We start from the raw sequence: 11,245 nt of genomic DNA on the forward strand, positions 1-11,245 counted from the left end.
TGCTCTTACCAACAGCCATAATTTTCACACATGCATTCAACAGATGACCTTCAGGTCTACAGAATGAAAATCAGCCAGCAGGCAGCCAAGGTCAGTGTTGTTAGCATCCACAAATCTTATCTGTGCCACAAAACCTCTGCTGGCAGTCAAAGAGTTCTTAAAAAATGCCAGAGGGGGAAAAGCAACCACTGGGACACACTGCCTATGAACTGATGCACATATATGGTGGTAAAACTCAAGAGGAGCCAGACTACATACTATACAGCCATTATTTCTCAGTGAGAAAAATACCCTACAAAATACAAAGAGATGAATAAAGTAATTGGGAAAAATATTAACATATTAACTGTTACAGGCAGATTCCAGAACTGTAAAAAAGAATAATAGTTGTTTCCTTGGAAAAAAGGCAGCTTCTTACAAAAAGACACTGGAAAAAATTAGAGGGACTGATTGCACTGCAAAGGAAAAGTGGCTGTCATGTGAATGAGCTTGCTACTTACTGCTGCAGTAGCCCACAAATGCAGTAATACACCAATACTTTAAGACAGAACTAAAAAGACCTGAAAAGAGGAGACAAAATTCTTTATATTCTTTTTTTTTCTGCTATCCTCTCACCAATATTCTTCCAAGAAAAAACGAAAGACAACTCACACTCAGATAAGCTTTTACACCAGAAATGTAACAGCTGATATTTGCCAGCATCAAATCATGAAATACCCCTTCAGTGATTAATATGAAAGTAGGTCAGGCATGCCTTCCTGCTGCCCAGAAGGCACATCTGCTAAATATTTTGTAACACTATAGATTAAAGGAAAGCTTTCATGTTTTGGGGTTTTTTCTTCTTTTTCAACTACAATCCTATCTAGGAAGTTTCTAGTGATGGTGACAGAGCTTTTATTAACATTGCAAGAGATACAGTATTGGTACATTGGCCAAAGAAGTGGTGAATGCTCCATCCCTGACAGTGTTCAAGGCCAGGCTAGACAGAATCTTAGGCTACACGGTCTAGTGTGAGGTGTCCCTGCACATGGCAGGGGGTTGGAACTGGATGGTCCTTTCCAACCCAAACCATTCTGTGATTCTATGTTTAAGGTCAGTAGTGTTTTACACAGAAAAGAGCCTAAAAATAGCCCCCGTCCCATCCCGTTCCCCCACCCCCCAGAGGTTCTAGATGATTAACTTCCAAGAATTACCAGGATCTGTTCAAGAATAAAAAGTTAACACTAAAATAATTGATATATTAAAAGCATCAATTTTGTTTTCATGAACCATACCTACCTAAAGAAATTCTTCTGAGCAACTGAACACTCAACATCAGCACTTTGGAAAACTTCAGACCAAACTGTCACCTTTTCCATAGGAAAAACATCAAAAATCTGCTTCCTGAAATAAAATGTGCTTATATTTGAACCTGGGAGCATCTCAGAAAATACTAGTAAAATTATCACAAACAAGCAGATCTAACAGATTTGTCAGTTCTGTGGAACTACAAGTTTCCTGCCTCCACATCACTTTCTATTCATGTCAGTATAGGCACAGTTTATCCTAAGGGAAAGCTAAGAATGTAGGTGCTTGCTCAGGCTCTGAATGAAAAAGGGAGTGGAGGGGATTAGTTCCTGAACCAGGTTCTCCCTCTCTCTTATTCTAGTTCTGAAATATTAGAAAGAAAATAATAGAAAAAAAATACAGTATCCATATACAATGCATAGACATGGTGAATAAAAAGTTATGTATTTAACATGGCAATAAAATATGTTAGTGTAACAACAAACATGATTATTCATTTTGCCTGAAATGAATAAATTTGATCCTTTTGTGTGAATTATTCGACATGCTACAGCTCTTCTACAAGGCTTATGCTGGTCCCATGTTTTGTAAAACATAAGTGAGTGCCTGCATGAAAAGAGCACCTAGAACAGCAATGCCTGCAGATAGAAGTGTCCCTGCGTTCTGGTAATATGCTGTAGAAGGATGCTAATAATGTGATGTCTCTATCTACAGTCTAACTACAGAAGAGTTACAAATCTCATTTCAGATCAACGATCTTTATCTATGCATTAAAAGGGTTGATGAGTAAGTGTATTTCTTTAATTAAAAAAAACTGTAGCTTTACAGAAAGCTGTGGCACCAATGTAAAGGAGCATATGCACTATCCTAGAAAGGATTTTCAATGGTTTACAATCCCTTAATACTAATACAGTTTTGAAAGTTGTTTTCATATTTTTATTCATGCTTAAGCTTTAGTAATATGCATCTGTTCTTTGCACTACGTGATCCAGTATCTCACTGCCAAGTAAAAGACTGCTTTTCAAACATGATCTCAAAAGAGTTACAATTTGGACACAGCTGGGTTTTCTTTCCAGCACAAGATGACCCTGTTCACATCTTCTGTAAACCTACTTACCCAGGCAAGTGGTCCTTCATTCTGCTCATAAGCTGACAACAGCATTTTTTACACATTGCATTTGCTCTCAGGAGGAAAATGGTAAGGGTAGTTATTAGCACTATTTGACAGATACAGAAGTATGCCTCTTATATTATTGTTTGATCTTCCCTGCAATGAAGCATATGAAACCTAACTAACCAATTGTGATGCCTATTTTTCTCCTCTACCATCTCTTAAACCATCAACATCATTACCATCAGAACTCCTTCATTTTCACATTTATTCAGTGACTCCCCACATTAAGTATAACTAACCCAACTGGCTGATCTCATTTCCTTCAGAGTGTGCAAAAGGCATGTATGGGTGGTGATACTGGAGTATGTTCCCAAAGCAAGTCTTTCAGTTTCACTGGCGCTATTCCACTCCCCGTGTAACTCCCAGTTAAAAAAAAATAAAAATATCTTACTGCTCCCATTCCTCATTATCCCTCGGGATGTTAGGCTGAAGAAAAATTCCCTAAGGCTCTACACACCACACTGAAGATTATGAATACAATGAGGTCTTCTTGGAGCAAAGCTCCAAATTTGCAATGCAAAAATAAAACAAAGCTGAAATGAGGACATGCCTCTTAGCCTGGTTTCCTAAGGAAACAAAGCTTATTAGAGAGAGGGGGGCAGAGACATACAATTTTTGTCATTTCTGCCTTCTCCCCAGCATGTCTGTTGATCAGTTTTAACACTCCTTCACAAAAGGGGAAGAAGTTCCTATATGAAGTTCCTATACACTTTGGTGAAAAATTAGCCGTTGGATAAAGGAGAGAGTCAGAAGCCTGCCTCCACTGAAAGTTGGCTCTTACAGTTCCTCAGGCGTGTAAGAGGCACCCATGAGCTGGCCAATTGTACATGCACTGCTCCAGACTAGCCACAGCACATTCTGCGGCAATCATTCAATTTTACATTTACCTCAGTCTGCATTTAAAGACATTTTCTATTTAAAAGCAAATTAAGTACATTATTATTAAAAATAAAAAATTAACAATAAAAATCAGTTGAGTTTCACTTTATTAACAGTACCAATTTGGAGGGTTTGTGTTTTGTTTTAAAACCTAATAGCCAAATTCTACTTTTGCAGCACATTCTTTCTATAGGTCTTCCAAAGTCTGCCCTTCAGCTTCTGCTAACACACAGCAGGATCTCAGGCCCTGTCCTGTGCAAACTAACAATTCTAGAAAACTATCAAGTAAAGATTTACAGTCACCTCTTCTACTTCACAACCAAACACCATTAAAAAAACTACTACTTTAATAACACCAACTTACGGCTACATTTATCCAAATTGACATTATGGGAGCTTTGCTATCAAATTCAGTAGAAATAATCAAATTCAGACAGTACTGTCTTCAAACTTGGATGGCACCGTCTCTGTAAGGAGATGTCTATCCTGACACCATTCTAATGCAAGAAAGGATATGGAAAAATTAAGTACAGCCAGACAGTTCATGCGCCAGCAGAAAAGACTTGTCAAGTTGAATCACTGTTAGGAGAAGAAAGTCAGTGGAGCATGTGCTGTTACGTGCCCAGGATCTTGAAGTGCTGGGTAAGAAACACTGTATTGCAAATGGATGATACCAGCAGGGATAGAACCTAACCTGATACCTGTATTTTGGGTCCCATTCAGTCATGCATAAAGTTTGGAACCAAATGGAGGGTGGATTATGATAAATATTTGCAATTTAAAGAACAACAAAACCCTATCCTAGTTTTTGTTCTAATTCTGAATGGTAGTTAGACTTCAAAGTAGACTTGGAAAGCACCATCCATTGGCGGTAACTATAACAGCAATTCTCATCTTTCATGCAAACATTGCATAAACAGTTTCAGAGCACAGGCAACTCCCACGGCTGCTACCTCTGAGTGATAACCTGAAGTTTTCAAAATGTACCACACTCCATGCTAGTCATGCAATTAGCAACAGGTATTTCCAGGAGGAACGTAATTTTCCTCAGGAGCTACTAATTTGAAACACTACATTAACAAAACTGGCAGACACACACAACAAAACCAGAAATCTTGCATTTTTTTATCATAAAAAGAGATTCAACTTTTCTTTTCCTCCTACGCAACATACATGTTTTATTAGTCCTTATCATTACTTGCAACCTTCAGTCTAGTTCAAATAATCCTGTTCCCCAAGGATGTTATTGAAAGAATTTTCTTCCTTTTCAGTTCACAGAGCAACCTTTTTCCTCATAGCTCTTTGACTGAGCAGCCAAGAGGACTAAATTAAATATCCAACACTTACAGAAATAATGAGATAGGTCCTCCAAGTGAAACTTGGTTGACTTTGAAGAGCACATGCTGCTCACTTTCAGGCCTGCAGAGCAGCACTGCCACTTTGAAATGCTTAAATTAGAAAATGCCTTTAGAACAGTAATACTTCTGTGAGAGCGCCTTCATCGCCTTCTAATGACATATGTATGCTGCCTGGTGGGTTAATATGAACAGAAGTACTATAAAAATCCTTGATCAATTGTTTTCAATTTTGTTTTGTATTCTGTTGTTTATAATTCAAACCTGAAAGGGGCTCACCTACCTGAAAGCTCACCTACCCCTTCCAAAAACACAAGCTGGTCTAATAGAAGGCATTACTTCTGCCCATAGAACCCACCTTAAGTGAAAGGATTAAAAAAACCCAAACCTGAATTTTGAGCAATGCTTAACTATTTTGCTATTTATTCCTTTATCCTTTTATCACCTTTTCAACCAATAGGTGCACACACAAGTAGTAATATGGCCAGTTGCAAAACTGAAATCAAACTCTGAAGTTAATCTGGAATCACCTACTTGATTTGTGCAGCAGCTGTTCTTATACCCATCGGGCATTTTATTTGCATATAAAATATTTCAACTTGGGTACAATCCTTACAGTCTGTTCATTCACAGAACTCTTTTACACAAAAATCACTGCAGAAGCATAGCATGATTTTCAAAATACTTTACAAGAGCTCACAAATTTAACTTTTAATTCAAAAACACTGCTCATATATCTACCAACTCCTTTTTTCAACTGAAAACCACAGATTTCTACAAAAACTGTACTCCTCCTCCTAAGCTTCTATCTTCATTGCTTTCTGCCACTCTTCTACCTTACTTCCAGCCATCATCTTCCAGACGTGCCTTTATCTAATATGGGGTTTTTTTACCAATTTCTCATCACTAAAAGGATCAGACAGAGAAAGGGAACAGCAATGGGAAATGGGTTTGCTAACTCAGGAAAATAACACTGTATTGGTTTACACTTCTATATTATCTTCAGAGCCATAAAAATCAAGGATATTTGCCTTTTCTTTTTCCCCTGCAGGAGTTTTAAATACTGAAGAACTTGTCATGTCAACTCCAAAGTGTTGGCCAGTACGTGAAAAGGATTCCAACACCCAGTACCCAAAACTATCATATATACATCACAGTATTTTCAACTCATTGAAGCCACAACATCATCACAGGAAAAAATTCTGGTTATATGTCATATTTTAATCTATATTGCATAAATTAATCTTCAAAGCTTACTAGACTGGAAACTAAATCACAGATGTTGAGACTACTAATTACAGTCATAAAATCATAGACTAGTTAGGGTTGGAAAGGACCTTAAGATCATCAAGTTCCAAGCCCCCTGCCATGGGCAGAGACATGTCACCCTAGACCATGTCACCCAAGGCTCTGACCAACCTGGCCTTCAAGACTGCCAGGGATGAAGCATTCACAACTTCCCTAGGCAGCCATTCCAGTGCCTCACCACCCTCACAGTAAAGAACTTCCTCCTTATATCCTATCTAAACTTCCCCTGCTAAAGTTTGAACCTGTTACCCCTTGTCCTGTCACTATAGTCCCTAATGAAGAGTCCATCCCCAGCATCCCTATAGCCCCCCTTCAGATACTGGAAGGCTGCTATGAGGTCTCCACGCAGCCTTCTCTTCTACAGGCTCAACAGCCCCAACTTTCTCAGCCTATCTTCATACGGGAGGTGCTCCAGTCCCCTGATCATCCTCGTGGATCTCCTCTGGACTTGTTCCGACAGTTCCATGTCCTTTCTATGTTGAGGACACCAGAACTGTGCACAATACTCCAAGTGAGGTCTCACGAGAGGAGAGCAGAAGGGCAGGATCAATAATCAAAAGTAAGTTCTGCTGTATTATGTGTGAAAACAAAACAATATAAGGATGTTACAGGAAAGAAAGCGGGGCTAGAATTTCTCATTCACTATAGTTTTACCTCCACTGGAGATAAAAGGATATGATCTCAGCTAATTTAGCATGGTTCAAGTTAGCCCTGATTCCTAACAGGGATGCAGTTTTCAGACTAAGACCAAAAAGAAAATGATGCTGTTCCCAGAGGAAGACTGGGGGGAAGAGGGGGAGGGGATGGAGGGAGGGAAGGGAGGAGGGGAAGAAAAGAAAAACAAAGTGTTTCTGCTATAAAAAGCTGCCTTTGGGTTAAGTACTTGCTAAACCACACTGTATTTCGACATCATGCTATGTGTGAAGTCAGTTCTGTAAACATGACTGTATTTCCACCATGAGTGGCATCGGCAAGACATGAGGAGCGAAAGCAAGTCCTTGAGCACTCAACATGCCCAGCCCAGCAAGTGCTTACCTATCAATATGTAATCTTTTGAAATTACTGAAGAACAAAGTTGACTATCTGCAGGACCTGATCACATGTGCAGTTGAGTACAGTAACACAGCTTTACTACAGAAAAACATATCTGATGATTAACTATTTAAATCATAAGTTTAATACATTTTAAATGCACTTTTTTATAATTATTTGCTGAGACATTAACAGGGGAGAGTTGTCATTCTTTATATTCCATCTCTAGTGCCAGTGTTGCCTATTTCTAAATCCAATCTTTACTAGCCCTCTGCTCACTAAGACTGTGCTTAGTAAAGGCATTGACCTGCAAGCTCAGGGTTATGCTGAAAACTGAAAGACTCACCAATGGTCATTATGCTAGCACAGCAGGTACCTGGCAGAACAACCAAGAATCCAAAGAAGACACAAAAAGATTACTGCTCATAATACTTATTTCTGTAAATGCCAAAAGCTACTTGAAGATATTTTTGTCTGACCAATCTTCTCTTTGAAAGAAAAGGAAATGTGTAGTCAAGTGATAAAACAATGTGTTCCCATGTTTAACGATAGTCATGAAAACAAACTTACAGTCTGGTTTTCAATATCTGGTTGCAGATGAGAAATTTTATTAGCTGCAAAAACAACAGTGTAAGTTGTAGCATATTCTCCCCACCCAGAGCTCCTTTGTTAAAGAGATTAAGCAGACATAAAACTAGAACCCTGAACTAGAAACACAGGAACACGTTGTTCTCTTTTCCATCCTTTTAACCATGCTTTTGAGACATCCATTTAGCATCACAAATACTATTCCTACAATTATGCATCAGCATTTGAAATGCATATTGTATTCTATGCCTTTCCCTGGCTGGAAAATACTTGAAACAGTCACATAGAACAGCAGTCTATGAAAAGAAGGGCTGAGAAGACAAGTCTATGTAAGAATAAACTTCCAGGAAAAGGCAGGCAGAATAGACCGAGTAGTGCCACTAACACATTTTATGTGTGGAAATCAATAAACATTTTCTAGAGTTTCAGCAAAAACTCTAAGTATAGAGAAAAATCAGCTTGTCAGTAACACCTAGCAGAACTCCTATATCCAAACATGTGTATGTGTTATCCTGATGAAAAACTCATAAGCACTAATCATTAGGGAAAGTGTTTGAGGAGTCACAGGATCAGAAAGCTCAAAATACATCTGATGCATCTCTAAGGAGAGATAAAAATTGAAGTTGGGTGATCCTTCATGCTTTGCTAGCACCATTAAAAATACCACTTACATATTAATATAATGTAGTTACTTACAGGGCTAGAAGAAACAAGACGTATTTCTGATGAATTTAGCTTTCTTTAGATCCAAGATCATCAAAGCGTTACTTTATCCCAAGCACTGCAACTCAGGCTGAAGAGACGTCCTGAACCCTCTCAGCAAGCAGACTCTGTCAGACAAAACATGCAGTGTTCAGAAAGAAGCAACAGATCTGTTGACACTCAAATACAAGCTTTAAGCTCTGGGTAAACACATAAAATACACTTGCACAGCTCCCTTAGCAATTCAGCTTTTTAAAAGGCTTTGTTGGTTTTTAAATCAGACCTGCTATCCACTTTTTTACATCAGAAATGCACGTCTCGAGCCGTGGGAAACTTGCAGGTGCCACAGCTGCTACCTGCGGCGGCCTCAGAGGGGTTCTTGGTGCACCCGTGCTCATGGCAGCAGCTGCCAAGTTAAGCACTCGCACGGGCAGCCGAAAAGCGAGGCTTAAGGCTTCTTCCCCTAATATCACAAACGAGGGCCCACTGTTCCAACCCCCACGCCGCTGGTTCCCACTGCCGCCGGACCCTGCCACACTGTCCCGCTCCCCTGCACGCCCTGCAGCGCCGGGAAACCCCCTTTTCCCCCAGTATTTCGGGCTTCCTACCCGAGCCACTTATCCCGACATTATTAACCCGTTTCGCAGCGATGTTTCTCTGAAGCCACCCCCAACCCGCGCCTCCTGCAGCGGCCCCCACGGAGGGTGACTGGGCGGCGAGACCCTGCGCTCCGCTCCGCTCGCCGCCCTCCTACCTGATCCCCTGCCCGGGCACCGGGGCTGCGCAGCGCCGCGTCCCACCGCACCTGCCCTTTTTTGGACTGCAAGCGTGACTTTTCCGTCAAGGCAACATCACTTCCCGTGAGGCCCAGGGCGAGCACGGCCCCTCCCGGCCGCGGGCAGCTCCGGCAGCACCGCCCCGGCCCGGCCCCTCCGCCCCGAGGAAGCGGAGCGAGCTACCTCTGAGCGTCAAGGCCGGCGCTGCACGCCGCTTGCCTTGCGCCAAGGCCGGTTTACGTTAAGGAGGCTGCTCGCCAGCCGCACTCCCCCCGCTTTTCTGAAAGGTCAAGCGCCGCTAAGAAAAACTCAGGAGGAAAAGCAGGTTTAGAAAGGAAAACGGGAGCTGCCAGGCTCCCGTCCCTCACCGTGGATCCAGCGAGTTCTTCCTGCCACCTGCTGGCTGCCTGCCCTCGGAAGAGGAAAGCGCCTCCTCGACTCCATTAGCACACTTTACATCCGGCAGTCTCCAGAACCCGGCAAGCAGAGCCTGCAGCTCGCTGCAGCAATAACCCTTTCTGTCTGCAGCAGTTCGGGCAGCCCGTTTGTTGGGACTTTTCAAAATCAACTGCCATCCAGCAATTACGGTTACAAAGAAAGTGCCTCCTGAGCTTCAGTTACACCTTCTTTAAAACAGCCTTCTCAATACGTACTGGTCTGGTAAACAGAGGAAGCTGCTGGAGTCACCACTGCAGTTGTGTGTTTCCATTCACCACAGACTTCTGACATTTCCTTGTGTCCAAACAGGATTTATCACACACTCAACTGTACCTCCCAGTCCACCTTCTGCTGCTGCCCTCTCACCTCAGCTTCTGTAAAGTCTGCCTACAGCTGTTGCATCTTTCCTGGCTTTAAATGAAAGCACATCCTGGAAAGGATTTCTTACCTCATGCTGCCCGAAACAAGATTCTGTGTTAAAAACCATAATCTAAGAGAAGTTCCTCCCAAGATCGGCAGTTTGTTTCTTTTTAGATAGACTATAAAGTCTTCTCGTATCTACTGATCTCAGTAGTCTGAGTTGCAGATTCTGTTGTCAGACTGATCCAAACCTATTGCAAGATGAGCAGTGTCCTACTGAGCTACACGCTGAAATACCTCTCCACGAGCAACCTTTCAGGCAACCTTAGCTACAAAATAGCCACCCTAACCTCATTCTGTCAGAAATGAAAGATACGTGCGTGGTACATGTGCGTATGTGCGTGTGTACAGGTACCAGCTAAAGACACCAAAGCTGGGTGCAGTTCCCTCTTCAGTCACAACTGCATTTTCAAAGGAGATGAAGTATTAAGAACTGAAACTGTGACAAGGAGGTAAATCATTTGGAGGATCAGATCAGAGGCAATCCCAGAACCCCGTGAAGTGTAACTGAACAACAGTCAGTTTCTTTTTCCAGTTCCCCGGCGGTTATTTAAACTTAGACGTGAAGACATACCTTTGAACACTCAGAATTTTATGTGTATTTCGACATTCACGTCCCTATAGGCTGGTACCAAACGCACACGTACGCAGCGACACATTCAAAGGGCGGATCGCCTCAGAGCGGGGCCGAGCCCGGAGGAAGCCACCCGCAGAAGCAGGGCCGCTCCCCTGCAGGCGACGAACACTCCCAGTTGCTGGGGGGCGTGGGCGCCATTTCCTTCAGCGGGAGGCGCGGGCCTGCGCTGGAGGCGGTACCGGGGAGCGGCGCCAGGGCAGCGGCACGGTTCACACGAGTCCCTCAGGGCCTCTTCTCCGGCGCGGCGACCGCCGGCGACCGCGCAGTGCCGTCAGGGGACTGCTCCGGCCCGGGCGGCTGGAAGATGGGCCGGTAGATGTAGAGCCCGCTGACTACGCCGAGAGCCACGGCCAGGGCCACCTGCGGCAGCGGCAGCCGGCCCCACATGTCGCCAGGCGGCGCTGAGGCACCCACACACGCGCGCGCGACGCCTCTCCGGGCCCTTCGCCCCCAGGCGGAGACAGGCGAGGCGGGAAGCGCGGCAGGGAGCGCGGCGAGCCCCGGCCCGGTAGCGCTTCGGTCCACGGCCCCAAGCAGCGCCGTGGCAGCCCCGGCGCCCCTCACCTGGAGGCAGGGAGACCACAGAGCCGAGGCCTCCCGCTCGCTAGAGTGACCGGAAGGAAGTGGCGGCGGTGCGGAGGCGGTGCAT

At 43.4% G+C, this 11,245-nt stretch overlaps 2 protein-coding genes across 6 annotated transcripts in view; both read right to left on the minus strand.

Moving 5' to 3' along the window:
* The window catches only part of RAB27A (RAB27A, member RAS oncogene family), a 34,536-nt gene extending 23,880 nt beyond the window's left edge, over positions 1 to 10,656 (minus strand). The window contains exons 1-2 of one of the 5 annotated variants that reach the window (XM_061447003.1): positions 9,080 to 9,256; positions 8,320 to 8,453 (exon numbers count right to left, since the gene is read on the minus strand). The gene's annotated coding sequence lies outside the window, so the exon portion shown is untranslated. Of the gene's footprint in view, positions 1 to 8,319; positions 8,454 to 9,079; positions 9,257 to 10,533 lie in introns of those variants that run through there. The other 4 variants (XM_061447002.1, XM_061447000.1, XM_061447007.1 and 1 more) reach the window with 4 other exon arrangements.
* Positions 10,535 to 11,230, minus strand: LOC133266001 (protein PIGBOS1-like). The gene has a single exon (XM_061447009.1). It carries the CDS (start codon positions 10,981 to 10,983, stop codon positions 10,819 to 10,821), a length of 165 nt encoding a protein of 54 aa, XP_061302993.1. The 5' UTR covers positions 10,984 to 11,230; the 3' UTR covers positions 10,535 to 10,818.
* Positions 11,231 to 11,245: the final 15 nt, after the last annotated feature.

Source organism: Pezoporus flaviventris, unplaced genomic scaffold (genome assembly GCF_033815535.1).
Source record: "Pezoporus flaviventris isolate CSIRO_AGI_PZ_B2104156 unplaced genomic scaffold, CSIRO_AGI_Pfla_v1 ptg000006l, whole genome shotgun sequence".
In the NCBI taxonomy this organism is placed as follows: domain Eukaryota; kingdom Metazoa; phylum Chordata; class Aves; order Psittaciformes; family Psittacidae; genus Pezoporus; species Pezoporus flaviventris.

Bases quoted from the DNA above. Each gene is read 5' to 3' on its own strand.
- LOC133266001 (XM_061447009.1), bottom strand. From the start codon at position 10,983: ATGTGGGGCCGGCTGCCGCTGCCGCAGGTGGCCCTGGCCGTGGCTCTC.